This window comes from Euprymna scolopes, chromosome 5 (assembly GCF_053919585.1).
Source record: "Euprymna scolopes isolate OS-2025 chromosome 5, ASM5391958v1, whole genome shotgun sequence".
NCBI lineage: Eukaryota > Metazoa > Mollusca > Cephalopoda > Sepiida > Sepiolidae > Euprymna > Euprymna scolopes.
The window spans coordinates 135,571,176-135,596,110 of NC_136486.1; the positions used below are offsets into that span (position 1 = coordinate 135,571,176).

The 24,935-nt window shown below is 33.1% G+C and overlaps 1 protein-coding gene across 2 annotated transcripts in view; it reads right to left on the reverse strand.

Annotated features, from left to right (window-relative positions):
- LOC145276994 (uncharacterized) overlaps positions 1 to 24,935 on the reverse strand; it is a 111,262-nt gene that overhangs the window by 5,738 nt on the left and 80,589 nt on the right. For both annotated transcript variants that reach the window (XM_080128571.1, XM_080128572.1), the window contains exons 12-13: positions 12,930 to 13,063; positions 2,055 to 2,154 (exon numbers count right to left, since the gene is read on the reverse strand). In XM_080128571.1, coding sequence (XP_079984697.1) covers positions 2,055 to 2,154; positions 12,930 to 13,063 — 234 coding nt within the window. The remainder of the gene's footprint in view (positions 1 to 2,054; positions 2,155 to 12,929; positions 13,064 to 24,935) is intronic.

Consider the following 24,935-nt stretch of genomic DNA (forward strand, 5'->3'; position numbering starts at 1 on the left):
TACCATGCGCAATGAACTGTTATTCACCATCAACTGGGTATTGAAGATAAAAATGTTCAAAAGATGGATTGCGAAAAAGACTATTTTTTAGCAAAGCAAAGTTTCCTTACAAACAATTATGACTATAATTCATATGTGGAATAAGGATTTTATTCAGTCTCAATTTTTTTACATAAAACTCGGTGGCCACGTTCTTTCTAAGTCATTCAAAATGGAAATAAGCCCTGTATGGGATGAAAAAAGAGTAAACAAACATACTAACGACTTATAGACTTAAATTGGATTCAACTTTCCAACAAATTTGAACTAATCTGATCCTAAAACCATCCAATGTGAAGACATATATGAGAGATATGATCATATATATATATATATATATATATATATATATATATATACGAGAGATACAGTTATATATATATATATATATATATATATATATATATATTGCTGCACATCAAATGTGCGAAGAATAATTCTATGTACAGAACTTCTGTAACAAGAGTGCATATAGGTACGTGTGATAATATCAGCAGAAGCCAAAGGATAGCTGTCTAGTGAAAATATTAGCAGCAGCAGCAGCTGTCAAAGTGAATTAGCAAGTGCGCACGAGCTTGCATCACAAGAAAAGTTGAGGAAAAAGAAAAAATACTACACGTGATCGAGAGTGCTTTCCAGGCAAGATAGACATGTGAGAGTCAAGGGAGAGAAAGTGCTGGTTGGCACTGGCATGGAGTTGCAGTGACAGAGACTTTTAAAAAAGCACATGTGTGTGCGAAGAGACTTTAGAAAAATAATGAAATGTGTTGTTTTGAAATGAATGTTCATATTATTTGGATTCATTGGACTACTGTTCTCATCTTGAGTGTGATTTTCACGTTTCAGTCGATATAACCTTTGACCATCTTCAGGTGTTTCTTGTTAAACTTGGAAACGTTTCTGTAGAACTTGGGAATTTGGACAGAATTTCGAGCGTAACCTTTATTTACTTCACAGGGAGTAGCATGCTCTTGTTCCATCTGCCATAACTGGATAGAGGTCCTAAGTAATTCGCAATTGTATTTTTCCGTCACCCACACTGAGGATTGAACCTTCAGGAGAATATCACGTTTTTTTTTACAATTGATTTTTCTAAGTACTTTAACCACTTCTTTGGGTTGCCCGGTCATAAAATACGCTTAAATATATTTTAATTAATGCATATTTCATATTCATTATTATAGAGAAAATTCTCTACCGATTATTATATTAAACCTAATATATATTAGTGAGATCACACCAAAATATATATATATGACTTGAGTGCCATCAGCTAGAATTAAAACCACAACATACAACTCTAAGCCACGCCCATACGCATATATTTCCTCCAAAAATCTGGCCTTGATGAAGGGGAGACTAAAACTTGCTGCTATGGTTTCAAATGTTTTGAAATAACAGCAAGTGGAGGCTTCCTTCAAAATATTTCTAATATCTTATATCTCCCCTCTTTTGACAATAGAGTACAATTATGAATACGTCCAGTATCAAATAATCCTTATACACTGTGAAATTTACTTTATGCATGAATACCAAAGAGGGGAGATATAATATATGAGAAATATTTGGAATCAAGTCTTCCCCTTGCTGTTATTTCAGATCATTTGAAACCATAGGAGCAAGTTTTAGTCTCCCCCTCCATCATGGCCAGAGGTTTTGGGAAAAATATGAGATATTTTGTAATTCATATGCAAAACTAAGAAAACAAATGACTATAATTGAAACATTTTATGGCTGTAAAAAAGTGCCAAAAATAGGTTCTGAATGACGGATAATCTCCTTAATGTGCGACCTTAGTAAAAAAAAAAAGAAAGTAATTTGCAATTGTATTGTCAGTATTGTCCACATTAAAGATTGAACCATCAACCTCCAGAAATGTGTAATATAGAACTGAATTTTATTTAGTACTTTATTTGTTACACCAGAGGTTACTTAGAATTGGATTTTACTCAGTACTTTATCCATTACGCCATATGTTTTCAGATAATTATATTAGATTTGATATTCTAACTTACCGGTTCCACAATTCCACTGCTGTTTTTACCAAGACTCTCGCCAGACGACCACCCCAACTTCTCCAACATCTTTCGACCTTTATTTTCAGTGGAAATTTCCCTGAAAGAAAATAATAAATGTATATCTTTTTGTTATGTCTCATAATGAAGAGTAGGAGGAAGATATAAAGATGATTTAGAGAAGGGGAGTAGGAAGAGGACAGGAAAGAAGTCAATATGACAGAATAAATCTATAATTTAACTGGAAAATGTGAGCTCATATTATAAAATATTAAAAACAAAAAATATTTCCTTTTCATTGAGATTTTTTAAATGGAACTTCATCTCATCAACAATGTTCTAAACTGTATTAAAGACGTTTCCTTTTTCTAATAATTTTTTTTTTCTTTTTAATTTCTTATTGGTTTCTTTGTTAACTACTGGCACCTTCATTCGATAGCTTTGTCAGCTATTGGCTTTTTCATTGTTAATAGCTTTGTCAGCCATTGGCTTTTTCATTGTTAATAGCTTTGTCAGCCATTGGCTTTTTCATTGTTAATAGCTTTGTCAGCCATTGGCTTTTTCATTGTTAATAGCTTTGTCAGCCATTGGCTTTTTCATTGTTAATAGCTTTGTCAGCCATTGGCTTTTTCATTGTTAATAGCTTTGTCAGCCATGGGATTTTTCATTGTTAATAGCTTTGTCAGCCATTGGCTTTTTCATTGTTAATAGCTTTGTCAGCCATTGGCTTTTTCATTGTTAATAGCTTTGTCAGCCATTGGCTTTTTCATTGTTAATAGCTTTGTCAGCCATTGGCTTTTTCATTGTTAATAGCTTTGTCAACCATTGGCTTCATTCTTAATAGCTTCATCAATCATGGGTTCCTTCGTTCAATAACATTATCAAACATTGGTTCCTTCAACTGCTGGCTTCTTCATTAACCCTTTACTGCAAAATTGTACTTGGGTCTATGAGAAGTTTGTTTATGTTCATGTGTCAGTTGCATGCTACTTCCATCACGTTCAATATCGTGGATTTCATGATTAAAAAGTTTGTTTATGCATAAAATAAATTCTGGTGGTAAATTGTTAACAGCTTTGGTCAACCAACAGAGTCCTTTGTTGATAGTTTTGTCAACCATTGGTTCTTTTGTTAATAGCTTTGTCTGTCAAAACTCAACGGTGTCTTGTAAATATATATATATATATATATATATATATATATATATATATATATATATTGACAATACGTCCCGGTTGAAAAATCCCAAAAGGAAATTTATCCCCGAAACCTATCGTAAAATAAGAATGTGTGTACGTGCCGGCTATAGAATAATTATGACCAAGTAACATTTTACCCAGATTCTGAACAGTAATTCCATTGTGGAATGTTCTTATGAAATTCAGGGTTGATGAAATAACAGGCAATGAATAACGGAACATGGTCATATATATATTATACAAATGTCATTTATTGTGCATTAAAATTCAACAACCAAGATAAAATATTCAAGGAAATAATAATAATAAAAGAAAACATGCAGACAGTGTCCAACGGGTCAAAAAAAAAAAAAAGGAGTGCAATGGTAAAGAAACATAGTCTCTTTTCTTTCCTTTCTTTTATCTTTTTTTTCTCCGTGTGGAATAATGGTTGAGTCATATGAAGCAGTAGAAATTATTCAAAATAAGAAAAAAACAAATCAGTTCAGCAAGTAGACATTTATGAAGCATGGGGGAGGGGGGAGACCATATTGAACTATACTTAGTTGTGAGAACGTGCATCCAACTAACGGTTAGATATCCGATAAAAGTCCATGTTATAGTGTGAATCATTCCCACTTCGATGACATCCTTCAAAGTTTGTTTATCCACTTGTCTTCCCTTATTTTACCTTCTCACTTATTATTTCTGAACCACCGATGTTGGGCATCTCATTCCCACATATCTGAGCCAATGTACGTTCATAGTTTTGATGTATTCCCTTTTCAGCTTCAGGAATACGACTCAGTTGAGAGAGTCACTATTTCGCCATATGAATAACGGTGTTGGTGTTCATCACGTCTTCTTGTCCTCCTGACTCAGGAATATATCCTATTCCAATATCTCTGAGCCAAGGTGTATTCACAGTCTTTGTACATATTCCCTTTTCGATTAAAGACGAGTGAACTGTGATCAGCTCCATTTTTTAGACTGACTCTCTGTTTCTTTCTCGCGCATAATTCCCTCTAAAAGTGTTTTTTCTTTTCTTTTTTTTTTCTTTCTCTTCTCCCCCCCCTCCGCACGCTGCTTCATTTTGGGGTGGAGGTGGGCTTTGTCAACCATTAGTTTTTGTTAATAGCTTTGTCAAACATTAGTTTTTGTCAAAAGCGTTGTCAACCATTAGTTTTTGTCAATAGCTTTGTCAACCACTAGTTTTTGTAAATTGCCTTGTCAACCATTAGTTTTTGTTAATAGCTTTGTCAACCATTAGTTTTTGTTAATAGCTTTATCAACTATTAGTTTTTGTTAATAGCTTTATCAACCATTAGTTTTTGTTAATAGCTTTGTCAACAATTAGTTTTTGTTAATAGCTTTGTCAACCATTAGTTTTTGTTAATAGCTTTATCAACTATTAGTTTTTGCTAATAGCTTTGTCAACTATTAGTTTTTGTTAATAGCTTTATCAACCATTAGTTTTTTTTAATAGCTTTATCAACCATTAGTTTTTGTTAATAGCTTTGTCAACCATTAGTTTTTGTTAATAGCTTTGTCAACCATTAGTTTTTGTTAATAGCTTTGTCAACCATTCGTTTTTGTTAATAGCTTTGTCAAGCATTAGTTTTTGTCAATGGCTTTGTCAACCATCAGTTTTTGTCAATAGCTTTGTCAACTATTAGTATTTGTCAATGGCTTTGTCAACCATTAGTTTTTGTTAATAGCTTTGTCAACCATTAGTTTTTGTTAATAGCTTTGTCAACCATTAGTTTTATTCAATGGCTTTGTCAACCATTAGTTTTATTCAATGGCTTTGTCAACCATTAGTTTCTGTTAATAGCTTTGTCAACCATTAGTTTTTGTTGATAGCTTTGTTAACCATTAGTTTTTTGTCAATGGCTTTGTCAACCATTAGTTTTTGTTAATAGCTTTATCAACTATTAGTTTTTGTTAATAGCTTTATCAACTATTAGCTTTTGTTAATAGCTTTGTCAACCATTAGTTTTTGTTAATAGCTTTGTCAACCATTAGTTTTTGTCAATGGCTTTGTCAACCATTAGTTTTTGTCAATGGCTTTGTCAACCATTAGTTTTTGCTAATAGCTTTGTCAACCATTAGTTTTTGCTAATAGCTTTGTCAACCATTAGTTTTTGTCAATGGCTTTGTCAACCATTAGTTTTTGTTAATAGCTTTGTCAACCATTAGTTTTTGTCAATAACTTTGTCAACCATTAGTTTTTGTCAATGGCTTTGTCAACCATTAGTTTTTGTTAATAGCTTTGTCAACCATTAGTTTTTGCTAATAGCTTTGTCAACCATTAGTTTTTGTCAATGGCTTTGTCAACCATTAGTTTCTGTTAATAGCTTTGTCAACCATTAGTTTTTGTTGATAACTTTGTCAACCATTAGTTTTTGTTAATAGTTTCATCAACCATTAGTTTTTGTTAATAGCTTTGTCAACCATTAGTTTTTGTTAATAGCTTCATCAACCATTAGTTTTTGTTAATAGCTTTGTCAACCATTAGTTTTTGTCAATGGTTTAGTCAACCATTAGTTTTTGTTAATAGCTTTATCAACTATTAGTTTTTGTTAATAGCTTTATCAACTATTAGCTTTTGTTAATAGCTTTTTCAACCATAAGTTTTTGTTAATAGCTTTGTCAACCATTAGTTTTTGTTAATAGCTTCATCAACTATTAGTTTTGGTTAATAGCTTTGTCAACCATTAGTTTTTGTTAATAGCTTTGTCAACTATTAGATTTTGCTAATAGCTTTGTCAACCATTAGTTTTTGTTTATAGTTGCATCAATGATTAGTTTTTTGTTAATAGCTTTGTCAACCATTAGTTTTTGTCAATCACTTTGTCAACCATTAGTTTTTGTTAATAGCTTTGTCAACCATTAGTTTTTGTTAATAGCTTTGTCAAACATTAGTTTTTGTTAATAGTTTCATCAACCATTAGTTTTTGTTAATAGCTTTGTCAACCATTAGTTTTTGTTAATAGCTTCATCAACTATTAGTTTTTGTTAATAGCTTTGTCAACCATTAGTTTTTGTCAATGGCTTTGTCAACCATTAGTTTTTGTTAAAAGCTTTGTCAACCATTAGTTTTTGTTAATAGCTTTGTCAACCATTAGTTTTTCTCAATGGCTTTGTCAACCATTAGTTTTTGTTAATAGCTTTGTCAACCATTAGTTTTTGTTAATAGCTTTGTCAACCATTAGTTTTTGTTAATAGTTTTATCAGCCATTAGTTTTTGTTAATAGCTTTGTCAACCATTAGTTTTTGTTAATAGCTTCATCAACCATTAGTTTTTGTTAATAGCTTTGTCAACCATTAGTTTTTGTCAATGGTTTTGTCAACCATTAGTTTTTGTTAATAACTTTATCAACTATTAGTTTTTGTTAATAGCTTTATCAACTATTAGCTTTTGTTAATAGCTTTGTCAACCATTAGTTTTTGTTAATAGCTTCATCAACCATTAGTTTTTGTTAATAGCTTTGTCAACCATTAGTTTTTGTTAATAGCTTTGTCAACCATTAGTTTTTGTTAATAGCTTTGTCAACCATTAGTTTTTGTTAATAGCTTTGTCAACCATTAGTTTTTGTTAATAGCTTTGTCAACCATTAGTTTTTGTTTATAGTTTCATCAACCATTAGTTTTTTGTTAATAGCTTTGTCAACCATTAGTTTTTGTTAATAGCTTTATCAACAATTAGTTTTTGTAAGCACACAAATGAAAGTCAATCAATCGTTGTTGTTGTTGTTGTCTGCCCTAAAGACAAAATAAAATTTACCAAACATCCTACCCTCCCCATATTAAGAATGGGTTTCTCTCTTGCTTAGTTGTTGTCATCTGCCTTAAGGGCAAAAGAAAACTTGATACGTTTGCAGAGAAGTTACTGTACTGAAATAATAACGTTATTTTTTAGAAACTCAGTCTTAGGATGGAGAGGGTGTTTTGTAACTATCCTTCTATTTCACCAAACAATTTAATAAAAAAAGATATAAAACTTGAACGCACCTTGCAAATTCTATATAAAAAAAAGTAGTATGATAAGATGTCTGCATAAGCAAGAAAAATTTATCAAATACCCTCTATCTGATAATATTGAAAAAAAGAATTCATAAAAAATGGTCAAAAGAATGTTTTCAAATACTAAAAAAAAAAACATCTTTGACATTTGCTGTTTTAATTTAATTTTTCTTAATCATATAATCATTAAAGAAAAAAAAAGAAGCAGCATTTAAATAAATACACATTCTGGAAAATTACTGTTTTTTAATCATTTTCTTAAGAGGTTATTAATCATTTTCTTAAGAGGTTATTAATTTTATTCATTAAAATATTGCTTTTTTTTCGTTTGTTGTCTTCATTAAAAATTAAAAATATTGCTTTTTTTCTCATCTTTCATTGGCTAGGGATTTTTGCATACCTCAGCAGTTTCTGTTATCTGCTGGAAAACGCTCATGAAACTTCGGCTTTAGTGCGGTAACATAGATGTACAAGTACCCATTAAACCAATGATAACAGTTGGGGTTGTTGTTGGGCATCCATTTCATTTTGTATGAATTTTTCATATGATTTTTATTGGTAATCGTTTCCCCAATATCTTTCTAGTTAGAAAGACATATGAGGGACCATGTGAAGGTTGCCAACATTACTAAAGTAAAGTGTCTCTGTAAAACAAACTAGATTCGTACTTGGCATACCCAGATTGTCAGTCCATGTTGTTAACCACTTAGCAACCCCCACACCCTGACCACAACATGATGATGATGATGATGATGATGATGATGATGATGATGATGATGGCAACCCTGCTAACAACCTAGGAGCAAGCACAATTATTATATAGAAGATGCTTGCCAAAATATGTTCAGACTCTTACATGTCTATAAATCAAGAAACTTGTAGTCTGGTGGAGGGGGATGAAAATACCCGAATGTCTTTTTTTTGTTTTTTAATTCAAATGCACTCTATGTTTTTTGTAAACAGAATGAAGGTGTTCAAGAATCTTTGTTCTTGTTTTCAGTACATTTGGTGCAGAGAGTTTTGTTATCCTTCAAAGTGTCCTCCCCTCCATCCTGACCTCAAAAATAAAAAAAAAGTAAATTTCACATTTAAACTGAGTAAGCAATAAAATCTTTGTGACTGTCTCGTTTTTTTTTTTTGTTTTTTTTTTTGAGTTCATCAATTTCCTTTTTTTCAAGTTAATTGACCTGACCACCCAAAATATTGATATACAACTTTCAAAAGGGGCTTCTTGGGTAATCTGACGACTAATATGACTCTTCCTCCTTCTCTCTCTCTCTCTCTCTCTCTCTCTCTCTCTCTCTCTCTCTCTCTCTCTCTCTCTCTCTCTCTCTTATATCCTAACATATTCTGTTCTGCTTTCCTCTTCTCTTCTTATCCCCCCCTTCACTTTTATTCATCTTTCTTATTGATACAAGCCTGTTTGACTGTGTACCTTATCACCACCACCACCACACTTTGACTCCATATCAGAATGAGCAGACCTTTAAAAAAAATCAAGCAATCGTAATAATCTGCCAATTATCAAGGAAGATAAATCTGTGTGAACATTAGGAGACTTGGTTGTGGAATTCTGGGACATCGAGCAGAAGATCTTGTTAAACATAGAAAATTGGATCTGGATTAGAACCACATGACAAAAAGGAGATTTGTGCTGGTTTCCTCTTGTGTGTTTAGCAGGTAAGGCTGATAATTTGCCAGACAGAAAGCAGACGAAAAAATAAATAAATAAATTACTTAAGAAAAGCAATACAATATTATAATACCCATTACACCTCCCTGACTGCACACATACACACATCATCATCTTAAAGTCTTAAAAAGAAACACATGTATAAATCTATCTTTCTGTTTTCCAACGAAATCATATTTTCTATGAAGATGTTTTAACCCTCTTTTCAGATGGTTTTGAACAGTTTGTTACCATTTTTTATCATGTAAATTATTTTAAGAATAAACAAGATGCATTCAGAAATAATGATAAAATCTAAATTCATATGGGTATTTTGAGGTGGGGGAGGCTATCAGATTAAATATTTAGAAGTTGATCCGGATTAATTAGAGTTTAAGGAGCCTACAAAATAAGCAAAACAAAGTGGAAATCTTTGTTTTCAAATGGTAAAAATAAATTTACATGGGCATTTTTGTAATCTATTGGATGAAATATTTAGAAGTTGATCCATATAGTCATATATTATGTGAGATTTTATATTTTTTGTTCTCAAATGACATGATATCATTGATTAAAACAAGAGATACCAAAAAAAAGTATATAAATTAAAATTCTGAAATTAATTTAAGCAATAGAAGCTATTAACAATGCAATTTTTATTAGGTTTTTTTTTTTTTAAATCTTAATTCTTTGGAAAAGTTCCCTTTGTCCAAGATATTTCAAGAATTGTTTCATTTTTTTTGTGATCATTCTTTTTTTTTTCTACAATTCTTGTTCTGGACACAAGATATTAATGGACACTCCTGGTTTTGTTTCAATTCATAGGCATTTGAATATGATGTCAGCTATGTTGATAGAAGTTTTAAAAATGAAACAAATTTTTAGAGGGTCTCTGACAAAAGGAAATTTCGCTGAAAATTTAGGTAAGAGAAAAAATGTTACTACAATTGCATAACGATATCTACTGCTTAAAATAATTTCAAATATGAAAACAATGCTTCTGAATGCTTCCTACAGAAGAGATGCTGCAAATCTCTCTCTGCTCTATCATTATTTTCATGGAAAGTGATTGTCTGAGCTTCAATCTATGGTTCTGCCCCTGCAAAACTTTTACAAAACACTCATCTAGCTTTCTTTTTTTCCTTTTTTTTTTTTTTTAATTACATTTTCACCCCAAACAAGGCACATTGCCACTTTGGTGTAGGGGGCTACTATCAGGGGCAACAACTACTGGGGTACTATGTAGGAATTTGGGCAGCAAGATGTTAGTTCACGTTGCACTTGAACTTCTGCACGTCAGTAGAGTTGGGGAAGCAGGGACCTGGAATAGAATTCCAAAGTCTAGCGGTTCTGGGGAAGAAACTACTGGAGTAGAAAGATCTTTTACATCTAGGGATCTCTACAGTGTGGGGGTGGGATTTTGCAGCCTGTCGGGTCTGTTGAGGGTGTTCACGTTGTGGGGGCACAAGTGCTTACAGTTCGTTAGAGCATTCACCACTAAAATACTTGTAGAACAGGCAGAGGGATGCAACGTTTCGCCGATGGGACAGAGGCTGAAGCTTAGATGCCAGTTTAGGGCCTATGAGATTTGCAACTCTCTTTTGAACCTTGTCAAGGAGCGAGAGACTAGTAGCCGATGCACCAGCCCAAATATGACAGCAATACTCCATACATGGGCGAATGCTTGCCTTATAGAGGTACAGGATACTTTTGGGTGTTAGTAGTTTTCTAGCACGGTAGAGAGAGCCCACCTTCCTTGCAGTTACAACCACTATCAACAATTTCTCTCACTCTCTATCTGTGCCTAAATCTAAACACAAACAGAACTGCCCATATGTACCATGGCCCTGTTTTCCAGCTTACTAACACATAGTTGTCTTCAACTGCCTCCTAAAATAATCAAATTATACTCAATTTTCACCACTAACAATCATGATGCTGTTATCCTAGTGGGCACCTTATACTCATTAACCCTTATCCTCAAGTGGCCTCCAGACCTTGATAAGTGGTAACTCGTTTGTAAAAAAGAAAAAATGTAAACAAAAAGCTTGCTCAAATAACACAACTGCTACTTACATGTGTTGGCAACTAAAGCTGGAATAAAAGCAGTGAATTTGTTTTGCAACCAAATTGGATCAGTATGATGGACACAAAGTAAGACAATTCAACTATATCCCTCCCACCCACCCCACACACACTGTAATAACCGGCTGAGGTAGTTTGATCAACACAACATTACATAAAAAAAAAAGCAAACAAGATGTTAGAAAATAGGATACTTGTCCAGAATACAGACCATGCTGAAATAATGTTATTATTTAGAAACCCATTCTTAACATACACTGGGAGGGCCTTCTTTTTCTTTTAACTATTCTATACTTTCACCTAACAATTCAATAAACAAAAGATATTGTAAAAATTGAATTTAGACATGAAAATCTGATCTAAAAACTAGCACAGTCCATATTCTGTATAAATACCAAAAGATAGGAATAAAGAAAAGAGTTTCATTAAAAATTGTAACAGCCATCTGTTGTGGTGTTAGTTGTTAAATAATTGACAAGAAAGACACAGCAACAATTAAATATGTATTAACAAAAATACATAAAAGGAGTAAATTAAGCAATATCTTTGGTCACTGCTGGACTAGTGGTCACTACTATACTCTCCGCGTAGCTGTCTCTGACTCCTTTGGTAAAACGGTTCTCGTTACCCGGAAGTGACGTCATGGAATTGTTCATTATTCCAAGTAGTAGGGGTGCATCCCCAATAGAAACTATATTATTGTCTTATATACACCAAGATATCTGTTATTTTGTATTTTTAAATATGTGTTACATATATTGAGTTCTCAAGTCTGAAATATAACATTTGACATACGGTTTTACTAAATATGTCCGACTAAAATCGGTTCTCACTACTCGGAAGTGACATCATGGAATAGTTCATTATTCCAGGTAGTAGGGGTGCGTCCCCAACACCATCATATGGTAAAAGATAGAATCTAAATTTTGTTTGAAGACAAAATTTAGATTATGAAGATGAGCATTGTTTTGCATGAATGAATTCTTGTTTGAAATAAAAAGAGTAGAATCTTTCCTCCCAGAGAGAAAGTTGATTTAACTATTTGGGACTACATCAACTGTTCAACTGAAGAAAATAAAAAAGCTAAATGATTGAGTTGGCCTTGTTTGTGTCAGGTTACTCAATTAACAAGATTTGTATTTTTGGAGAATTATTATTAATTACAATTTGAGTCAGACTTTTTGAGAATTTGTGTCATCGTGTTTTGGAGGATTGTTAATGCAATTCGAGAGTAAGACTTTTTGAGAGTAATCATCAACATGTTTTGGAGGATTGTTGATGCAATTGACTTCGTATTTTGGAGTCAGAATTTTGAGAGTTGGCATTGTCATGTTTTAGAGGATTGGTAATACAATTTTAAACTCAAAATTTTGAGAGTTTGTATCATCATGCTTGAAACGATTGTTAATACAAGTCAGACTTTTGAACAGTTGGTGTCATGGTGTTTGGAGGATTGTTAATACAATTTGAGAGTCAATCTTTTTGAGAGTTTGTGCCATTCATCGTGCTTTAGAAGATTGTTAATACAATTTGAAGGTCAGAATTTTTTTAGAGTTAGCATCATCGTATTTTGGATGATTGTTAATGCAATTTGAGAATCAGATTTTTTTGAGAGTTATCATAATGTTTTGGAGGGTTGCTAATACAATTCAAGAATCAGACCTTTTGAGAGTTGGCATTGTCATGTTTTGGAGGATCGTTAATAAAATTTGAAAGTAAGAATCTTGAGAATTGGCATCACTGTGTTTTGAAGGATTGTTAATACAAGTTGAGAGCCAGACTTTTGGAGAATTGGTGTCATGTTTTGGAGGATTGTAAATGCAATTTGAGAGTTAGACTTTGTTTTATTTATGTGTGCTCATTTTCAACTTTCACCACGACAAAAATCAAATGAGAACTAAACTAGATACTTACTGATGGACTGATGTCTGTTCTGTTGTGGTCTTGATATAAGGGTTGTCACTTCCAACAGTTTTCCTTCGATTTAAGGCTTTGTCTGTATAATTTGGATTTTTCAAGGCATCTGGATTATCAACATAAGCAGAATCCTAGACAAAATACAAAAATAAAGAAATAGTTACATTATTATTACAACTATTTAAAGAAAAAAAATACATATTTATATAATGAAATATTTACATTGTAAAGAAGAATTCACTATCAAATGAAATATTCACACTTATTTTTCATACAAATAAGTTCTTGTTAAGCCATCTCTTGAATATTTGAAACCTACCCAAGTTCCGCTATTGCTGATCACGGTATTGTATCACCGTCTACCTAACATTCATTAACCGTTATCCTTGAGTGGCCTCTGAGTCTTGATAAGTGGTGAGCCTAAAGTAAAAAAAAAAATCTGAAGTACTTTTCAAAACTGTGCCTATTTTTAAAAGAAATGACTGAATGCTTTAAAACCCCATATTATTCAACCTAAATCAGCATCACAAAGCGTATCCCTTTTACGAACAGTCTGTACACAAAAACTCATATCAGATTGTTTTGTTTGTTTTTTTTGCTTACATGCATTCTCCTTGTTCTTCTCTCAAGGTACTATCAATTGTATTACAATGACTTTCTTTTTTCAAATTTGACCATGTTACAATAGCAGAACACCCATCTATTTGGATAATATGCACTGGAAATTGTAAAGGTGTCACAGGATCTAAGAACACTTTCTAATCACCGATCCCATTAGCAACTCTACATCAAAAAGTTATTTACTTTTTCTTACAGGGTATTTGCTTTCTTTGTTAAAAACGGAATCTTCAGTTCTCTGGCCATCATTGATATAAATTTGTTTTTGGAAAGTTAAATTACATCCAAGTTCACCTTTGAAACAGTTACATAACATATGAAATAGTTACACCTTTGAAATAGTTACATGTTAGGAAGTACACTTGAAAAAAAAAAAAAAAAGAAAAGAGAAAAACATGTTCGTATTTGGGTGTATCATATATTATGCAACATAAAAAAGCAGGATCAAATGCAGATTTTAAACAGTAATAAATACCTGGGAGTGGGGAGGGGATATGAGCAGTAGGTGCATCAAAGGCAAAATGACGGCAACTAAAAAAAAAGCACTTGTATGCTTGAAAGGATAATCTATAATGCGTTAACCTGAACGCACATCCAAGAACCAATCACCAAATAAAAAGGCCGATAATGGTAGCAACTGTTTATGCCTGATCAGAGACAGAGTTACTTGCCTTTTTCGGCCATTAGATGGGTGTGGTCAACAAGAGTTGCGCAACTGTTTCTTGGCTGCATATTCAATTGAAGTGAAATGGAAAGGCAATTGAAAAAGATAACAAAGAATACACTGTAAAATTTAGCTACAATCAATATATCCACACAAATTTATTGCCCATTTCACAGTTAAATGCACAGACAATAAAATAAAAGTTAATAAGTTTCACGACTTTTGGAGATTTGAGTTTTCACGTTTTAATTCTTCCTTCCTTAAACATTTTTCCAAGAAAATCAGATTTTTTACATGCACCACTGTATCTTTTGGAAAGGCTTTGTCTGTCAGTCTGTCAAGTTTTAGTAATTATTAGGGTCAATGTCTAGAATCTTTCTACCTCCCCAAAAAACTTTACATTGACTACTTTTATAGGTTTTCAAGGATCCTGAAGACGAATATATACTTTAAAAATGGCGCAAAGAAATAGTTTTCATGATATGAAGCAATTAAATTATCGCCCTATTAGCCTCCTCCCACTTTTTGCCAAAATATTTGAGACCTTAATTAACCATGCTCTAGTTCAGCACCTTACAGATGCTAAACTTCTGACCGACCAACAATATGGATTTAGACAAGCCCGTTCCACGGCAGACATCCTCACTGTAATCTCTGAACGCATATACCATTCACTGGATAAGTGGGAGAGGGCAGAGCGGTAGCTCTAGATATATCTAAGGCTTTTGACAGGGTATGGCATGAGGGTCTCCTCAGGAAGATTAGATCATACGGTATCATTGGTAGAATACTTAACATAATTAAATTCTTCTTAGATAAGAGAAAAATCCAGGTTGTCCTCGACGGTCGTACATCTAAACAATATGATATAAATGCGGGAGTGCTCCAGGGATCTATCCTTGGACCTCTGCTGTTCCTGATATTCATAAATGACCTCCCCGACAAAATTGCCTCTGAGATGGGTATATATGCTGATGACACCACACTCTATAGCAGGCACGACAGGAAAACAAATGAACATATATCTAAAGTAATGGCAGAAACACTAGAGGATGACCTCCAATCAGTAATGGAATGGGGACAAAAATGGATGGTCACGCTCAATGCCGCCAAGACAAAACTGGTTTCATTCAATAATTACAAGAAACCTTCTCTACCACCTATAGCAATGGCCAACGACTCTTTATCTGAGAGTACGTCTCTCAAGCTCCTTGGCCTAACGTTCACAGGAAACATGAGTTGGAACAATTACATCGAGGGCATTGCCAGGGCCGCTGCGAGGAAGGTGGGCTCTCTCTACCGTGCTAGAAAACTTCTAACACCCGAAAGTATCCTGTACCTCTATAAGGCCACTATTCGCCCATGTATGGAGTATTGCTGTCATATTTGGGCTGGTGCATCGGCTACTAGTCTCTCGCTCCTTGACAAGGTTCAAAAGAGAGTCGCAAATCTCATAGGCCCTAAACTGGCATCTAAGCTTCAGCCTCTGTCCCATCGGCGAAACGTTGCATCCCTCTGCCTGTTCTACAAGTATTATAATGGTGAATGCTCTCACGAACTGTAAGCACTTGTGTCCTCACAACGTGAACACCCTCGACAGACCCGACAAGCTGCAAAATCCCACCCCCACACTGTAGAGATCTCTAGATGTAAAAGATCTTTCTACTCCAGTAGTTTCTTCCCCAGAACTGCTAGACTTTGGAATTCCATTCCAGGTCACTGCTTCCCCAACTGTACTGACATGCATCAGTTCAAGTGCAACGTGAACCAACATCTCGCTATGTGCCTTGTTTGGGGTGAAAATGTAATAAAAAAAAAAAATAAAAAAATAAAAAAAAAAATTACTTTTTCAAAAAGTGGAGGTCACTTTTCTATATAAATTTAATGTAAAATAAGCACCCACTTTCTAGCCACCTAGTGATATATATTGTTTTTTGGGCTGCCTGAAAGTCGTTTTCATAAATTGTTACTTAATTTTCACCTTAACAATCACCATTAAAATGAAACCTTCTATACGTTTTCGGGAATGCTGAAAACGAATATCGCATTTAAATTTTATTTACTATGTCATAATAATATTTGAAATAGCACTTACTATAGTCTCTCATATATATATTGTAAATAGCATTTACAATAGTCTGTCATATATACATTTGAAAGAGCATTTACAATAGTTTGGCATACTAATATTTGAAATAGCACTTACTATAGTCTGTCATATATACATTTGAAAGAGTATTTACAATAGTCTGTCATATATACATTTGAAATAGCACCTACTACAGTCTGTCATATATACATTTGAAATAGCATTTACAATAGTTATTCATAAGTACATTTGAAATAGTATTTACTATAGTCTGTCATACATTTGAAATAGCATTTGTTACAGCTTGTCATATATATACTTGAAATCACATTTGCTTTTATTTGTAATACTAAATTTGAAATAGCATTTGCTTAAGTCTGTCACATGTACATTTTAAATAGCATTTACTATAGTCTGTCATACTTAAACTTAGAATAGCATTTGCTTTAGTCTGTCATATGTATATTTGAAATAGCATTTGCTACAGTCTGTCATATGTACATTTGAAATAGTATTTGCTATAGTCTGTCATACATACATTTGAAATAGCATTAATAATAGTCTGTCATAATTACATTTGAAGAAGCATTTGCTTTAGTTTGTCAAAAGGTCATTTAAACTAGCATTTGCTATAGACTGTCATACATATATTTAAAATAGCATTAGCTTTAGTCTGTCACATTTATATTTTAAAAAGTATTTGCTTTAGTCTGTCAAACATACATTTGAAATAGGATTTGCTTTAGTCTGTCATATGTACATTTGAAATAACATTTGCTTTATTCAGTCATACATACTTTTGAAATAGCATTTGCTATAGTCCGTCATATTCATACTTGAAATAGCATTTGCATTAGTCTGTCAGACATATATTTAAAATAGCATTTCTTTATTGTAATTTGTACATTTGAAATAGGATTTGCTTTAGTCTGTTATAAGTACATTAGAAATAGCATTTGCTTTTCTTTTTTGTTTTTTTATATAGGCGTCATCACTTATCAAGGCCGAGAGGCCACTCAAGGATAAGGTTTAAAGAGTGAACAGCAGTCAAAAGGGCAATATAGTAATCGATAAAAATGGAAGTTTGGTAAATTTGTTAACAAGTGGAATGGCTCATCAGAAATTTGTTTATGTTGGACTTGAAGACAACCATATTATAGACAGCTGGAAAGCAGGAAAACAGAAGACAATTCCACAGGCGTGCAGTTCTAAGAAAGAAGCTTTGTTCATGGAATCTACATTTAGGTTTAGGCACGGATAAAGAGTGGGGAAATTATTGATAGTGATTTCAGCTAGACGAGTGTTTCTTGCGAAAGTTTGGCGAGGAGGGGACCATAGATTGAAGCTCAGTTGAACACTTTCCATGAAAATAACGATACAGTAGAGACTACCGTGCTAGAAAACTACTAACACCTGAAAGTATCCTGTACCTCTATAAGGCAAGCATTCGCCCATGTATGGAGTATTGCTGTCATATTTGGGCTGGTGCATCGGCTACTAGTCTCTCGCTCCTTGACAAGGTTCAAAAGAGAGTCGCAAATCTCATAGGCCCTGAACTGGCATCTAAGCTTTAGCCTCTGTCCCATCGACGAAACGTTGCATCCCTCTGCCTGTTCTACAAGTATTATAATGGTGAATGCTCTGACGAACTTCAAGCACTTGTGCCCCCACAACGTGAACACCCTCAACAAACCCGACAGGCTGCAAAATCCCACCCCCACACTGTAGAGATCCCTAGATGTAAAAGATCTTTCTACTCCAGTAGTTTCTTCCCCAGAACCGCTAGACTTTGGAATTCCATTCCAGATCCCTGTTTCCCCAACTGTACTGACATGCATAAGTTCAAGTGCAACGTGAACCAACATCTTGCTGGCCAAATCCCTACATAGTACCCCAGTAGTTGTTGCCCCTGATAGTAGCCCCCTACACCAAAGTGGCAATGTGCCTTGTTTGGGGTGAAAATGTAATAAAAAAAAAAACATTCCATGAGAGGTAAAGCTTTTTGTTTATTGCCACAAGTGCTAATTTTGGCTTTCACCAATTATCCTTTAAAAAAACAATTAGAAACTCTTCAAAGATTGGACGATGCACTTCAACCATTAAAAATAATAATAATAATGGTAACATAAGTGCATAAGCACCAATTTTTTGTTTGTTTGTTTTGTTTGCTTTGCTTTCATTGTGTTTGTTTGTTAAATCCGGCCAAAAATAAATAAATAAAAATAACAAAAGAACACAAAAACAATAATAAGAAAAGGGTATCGTAAAACTTTAATTAAACTTGAAAATAATATTTAAAAATAGCGCGGATTCCATTTTGACTTTCACCAATTTTCCTGTTAATAATTACATAAACTCCGAAAAAAAATATCTATCCCTTCAAAAAACAAAAACAAAAAAGAAAAAAAAAAAAAACAGATAAAATCATTACAAAAAATCCTAACCCTAACCCTTTTGAATGAAGATGGATATAAACAATATTTTTAAAATTAATTTCTTAATTTTACTTAAAAACAAAATGTAAACATATATAAACAAAATATTTTAGAAATAATTTGTTAATTTTAAATAAAAATTGGGAACTCTTGACTTTTTTGTCTCCCAATTTTTTGGCCGCTAAAATTTTAATCACGTGATTACGCCGTAGCGTCAATAAAATAAACCATTTTGTCAAGTGCCGTTTGTTATGGATTTAGCTGAATACGATATTAAAAATCACTTTATTTGCACTTATGTTACCAGGCTGGCGGGTGTTTTGTAATTATTCTGTACTTTCACCTAACAAATTCACCAACAAAAAAGATATCATAAAACTTGAATTTATATATATATATATATATATATATATAATCATTTTATTATATATATTTTTGGAGTGGGAGGGGTTGACTTAGCGAAATAAAGGATCATTTGAATAAATTCATGATTTAAATTTGTAATTATAAAAAAAAAATTTTATTTTCAGTTGCGTGCACTTATGTTACTGAACTAGCAGGTGTATTGTAACTATTCTATACTTTCGCCTTTATTCAAACGGTCCTTTATTTCGCTAAGTCACCCCCCCCTCCAAAATATATATAATAAAATGATTATATATATATATATATATATATATATATATATATATATATATATATATATATATATATATATAAATTCAAGTTTTACAACATCTTTTTTGTTTATGAATTTGTTCGGTGAAAGTACAGAATAATTACAAAACACACGCCAACCTGGTAACATAAGTGCATATGTACCAATAAAGTGATTGTTAATATCGTATTCAGGTAAATCCAAACGGCACTTGACTAAATGGTTTATTTTATTGATGCTACACTGTAATCACGTGATTAAAATTTTAGCAGACAAAAAATTGGGAAACAAAATTTGATAGTAAAGAATTTTTTTTTAGATATATACTGAAAAATATTGCAAAGTGTTTACATAGCAGGTTCTTTGAGATAATAATGGCGCCTGAAACCCCCCTTCCAAAACGAAATAAGCTTTAGTGTTTTACTATTTTAAAGCGCTTTTTTATTTTTTAAGTTTGAAACACAAGTAGTGGCTAGTTAACTTAGAACAACAAGTGCGCATGGCGGAAATTCTTCAGGGTTTAAATGTATTGCAATGCTTTTATGGAGGTCGAAAAACGTTTTTCAGACGTCATATTACTTCCTATTTACTTGCCTCCCCACGAGGGCTGAGTTAGACACAAGGTCGGTTTTTAATGTAGAGAAGCATTTATTACTAAAAAACGAAATGGTGAAATATAAAAGCAAGTTAAGCTAAAAGTAAAAAAAAAAAAATTTTAATTCGAAGAATTAAAGAAAGAAAAAATTCACAGAAATTTCGAAACTCATTAAGATAAATAAAGATTACTTTTAAAGTAGCTAATAAAATTCTTGTATATCATATTAAATATTTTATGAAAAGTTCTATGACGTTTTTCTCATAAATTTTTGAGAGAATTAATCACACTTCAAACAAACAGTTCAACTTAAAAATATAAGAGAATCGTAATGAAAGAATCGCAAATCTAAGGTATTTTTTAACGATGCGATACCGATCCCCCCCCCCCAAAAAAAAATACATGATTCTTACGATTAATGATTCCAATTTCGATTAATCGTCTGACCATAGCATTTGCTACAGTCTGTTATAATTTTAGTTGAAATAGCATTTGCTTTAGTCTGTCATACGTACATTTCAAATAGCATTTGCTTTAGTCTGCCATATGTACATTTGAAATAGCATTTACTTTGGTCTGTCATACATACATTTGAAATAACTTTGAGCTAGTCAGTTCTCACATGTCAGCTCGTAAAATAGACATTACATCGATGATGATGATGATGTCACACTTAAATTTTAAATATCATTTTTTAGATTTAAAGATCCCTTCTAGTATTAAACTGTTATTATCTTCTCTTCATTACTTCTTCTGGACATTCGATTGTTATATCTTTTTACAATCGGTTATGTTTTCATCAATGTTTTTTTTAAGTTCATACTTTATTTTCTTCCTCTATACCCATGTCATGTCATGGTTAGTTCAAGCGAGAGAGAAGAATATAGACTACTTGGTATGTGCATAACTATTGTCACGGCCCGGTTAATGGATAACAAAATTGATTGGCAGTCAGATCGCGACACAAGAATTTATTTTATTTTATATCCAACATCTCATAATTATCTTCGGTTAATCGTCGGATGTCGGATTAACCAGCGAAACATATCAATAAGGAGAACGGAACAACAGAGCAAAAATGACAAAACGAACACTCAATAAAAATTTAGAATTCAAGAAAGATTTTTATATACAAAGGATGAAGAAAAAGTTCCGATACAAAGAATGAGTGAGACAGACGTATTTTTGAGGATGTTTGCCGGATGTATGCAACATGCAAAATACAGTACAATATGTATAAAAGATTGTGGAAAGGAAAAGATATTGGCATGAGATGGGCCAAACTTATCTGTTTTTATCCGTTAGGGTAAACACGAATTAAAAGTTCGCAAACACAATATCCAAGAAAAAACTTGAGATGGCGAAAGTTTATCTCTTCCTCGAATCTTAGTTCCAAAGAAGAATTCAATCGACAATACGATTGTATTTGGAATGATAATCCGCAATTTAATTAATTCAAATCTCAGCCAGATTAAATGTTGGGTTCAATCGACAATACGATTGTATTTGACTAATAATCCGCAGTTTAACTGATCCAAATCTCAATCTTCGATGAGGTCCAATTCTCGGAGCGACTGTTTGTATACCGGGCTGTCTCGCTTCTTTTCGCCAACTGTTTATTTCTTATTTTCAAATCCCTCGTGCTTCGCGTTTCCGCCACGAATGTTCACTGTCTGGTTGCCATGATGACGTATTTCCGCCCGCTACGGCGATATTCACACCCAACCTCTGTCCCATTTCCCTCAGCCAAGTGTCTGCCACGCCACATCATTCACAGAGAGACGGGGTTATCTGGTTTATTAGATTTTTAAGAAAGAGAGAGATAGCAAGATATATATAGAGAGAGTAAGTAGATAGATTGACTGTTCGCTTTGCTCTGACGTCACACTATAAACATCTGATTTTCATGTTTTAAGGTCGTTAGATCAATTAGATTAGTGTTTCAGTTGTATAAAATAATGTAATAATGATGAAATAAATGAATAACTCCTTCAATGCCTGATTGACTACATTGAAAAATGTGGTTATGACAGGTTACATTAATAATTGTCTGGTTATGTTGACACCCATCTATTGAGTTTGCAGGTTGCAAATAAAGGATAAGTCTCTAACTCGTGATGTTAATTGTAAATACATAAAATAATAACTCATGGATTCCCCTTTGGTAAGTCATCATATGACAGCCGTTTTGATGCATAAAAGCCTGAATGATCTGAAGACTTGCTGACGTTATGTTCAGTAGATCGACATTTCACTGGTTGGTTGGTTGGTTGGTTGGTTGTTTTTGTTTTAAGGCATATCAACCCTTTTCGGGTTATTTAATGCCGAATTCAAAGATTTTGAAGAAAAAATTTTTAATAGAATATATTTGTTGTTTTCAAGTCGGTTTCTATTTAACCCATAGTTGGAACCCTAACAGATACTACCACTCTGGGTCAGAGTGGACCTGGGAGAAATGGGAATTAAAGGGTGGCTCCACACTCCCCAAAGCCCACAAGCTAGGGCCTCACCACTGGATATAGTTTAAGGTCATATCCAGGACCCCCATTGAGGGACTTTTACCCTCTGCAGGGGGGCAGTCGGTGTATTCTAATGCCCCACCGACAGGGCCATTTCACTGTTTGGTTTTTATTTAGAATTACATTTGATTAACAAAAATACAGAAAAATCTTTATGATGTACGTACTCATCAGGGAACAAAGATATCATATTCTAAAAATCACGTTAGCTGATCAAGTAGGGTATTTTACAATTTTAGCAATAAAAAGTTTTTAATTATTTTTAATAGAAACAAAATCTCGGTAGTTGAATTGAATTGTTGTCTTTTGAATTTTTAGCAAATTTAAGCAATATGGCCTCTCCTGACCTCCTCCTCGCTTCTTCATAAAATTTAATTTTTTTTTAATTTAAAAAAAAAAACAAAAAAAAACTACTTGATCAATTTAACTGATTTCTGGAATATGACATCTTTGTTTCATGACTAGTATGTACATCATAAAAATTTTCTTGTGTTTTTTTCTTTTAAGCAAGTGTAATTCAAAACAACCACCATTCTGTTTTTGTTCACATCTGATTTCAGATATAGAAAACCATACGCATACGAATTGACTAACAAAAGCATGTATATATTTTTTTTTCTTAGAAGATAAAGTTTATTTGCCAGATGAAATGCACAATCAAAAAGAGGACAGTTTACCAAGCAAATATAGTGAGCTAAATATTTCCTTTATTTTTAACTAGCAGGGCTACACGGCATTGCCTGGGACAAAAGTATAACAGTTTTCTCTTAACACTTCTCTGTAGCTCTCTCTCTATCCATCTCTCTATCTGTTGTGAACCAGTAAAGATCCGAAAGATAAACACAAGTATTTAGTATTTATGGTATTTAATGAAAACAAAATATATTGAACAGAAAATCAAATACAACATATGAAAATTGTGGTTATATGTCAGAAAAATTACTCACACCTTAGACTATCCTGTACTTCTACAAGGCCATCATTCGCCCATGCATGCAGTGTTGTTGCCACATCTGGGTTGGTGGATTCACCTGTTTCTCCCTCTTGGATAGGGTCCAAAAAAAGGGTTTCCAAACTAATAGGTTCTAATTTTTCAACTAGGCTCCAACCCTTGTCTCATCCCCGCAATGTTGCATCCCTGGGCCTGTTTTACAAGTATTTTAATGGAATGTGCTCTGATGAACTCCTTGCACTTGTGCCCCCTCAATGTACATGCTGGATAAACCAGCTTAGCAACAAAATCACAACTCTTCAGTGTTGAAGTCCTAAATGCTACAAAGCTTTCTACTCTAATAGCTTCTCTCAGTTAGACTTTTGAATTCGTTCTTGCTACCAGCTTCCCTGACTGTACTAACATGCAACAGTTCAATTATAACGTAGACCAATTCTTCTCCATGACAACCCATATGTTACTCAACTGACCCTGCAGAAGCTGAATGAATTGGGCAACAAGACTCTGTCTCATCCACCATATTCACCGGACCTCTTGCCCACCGATTATCACTTTTTCAATCATCTCAACAACTTCCTGTGCGAAAAATGCTTCAAAAGCCAAGATGATGCTGAATCAGCCTTCAATGACTTCATCGTTTTCACAACTCCGGATTTCTATGCTAATGGGATAAATAAACTTGTTTCTCGTTAACAAAAAAATGTGTCGATTCTAATCGTTCTTATTTCAATTAATAAAATTTATTATGAAAATAGTTATGAGTTTTTTTAAGTTGAACGTCAAAAAACAACATTATTTTTGCACCAACCTAATATATATATTACAATAGAAAAATGTGAGCATGAAAAGTAATATGGTTAAGCTTAAACATGGTAAAGTAAAGGACTAGTTGTCAAAACTGGAAAAGAAAAGGACAAGATATTCTCGTAAAAAATATTATAAATTTATAATTTAAAATATTGCAGCATTAAGAATTGATTATATAATGTTATAAATTGAATTTTTTAAAAAATTCTTAATGCTGCAATATTTTAAGTTATAAATTTATCATACTTTTTACTAGAATATCTTGTCCTTTTCTTTTTCAGTTTTAACAACTAGTCCTTTACTTTTCCATGTTTAAGCTTAACTATATTACTATTCATGCTTGCATTTTTCTATAGTAATCCATGATTTTTCCAGGCTTCCAATAAATTCACTTGTTCTTTGTTTAATTTCAGTCTTATTTTTTTGCCCTCATAAATACACATGTAATAACAATGTACGACTGCTTTCAATAAAATCTCACCAATTATCTCCCTTTCATGCTTTCATTCTCTCTGTTTCACCTGTTACTTCTCTTTTCGAGACAGCAGTGAATTAGTAGCAACAGTAGTCGCTAAAGCAACGTGGTTGCTCATAAAAAGCGTCGTTCGCCTCCTTATACATTTTTATGATTTTGAACACCAGAAAATTCACCATAACTTTTGTTTT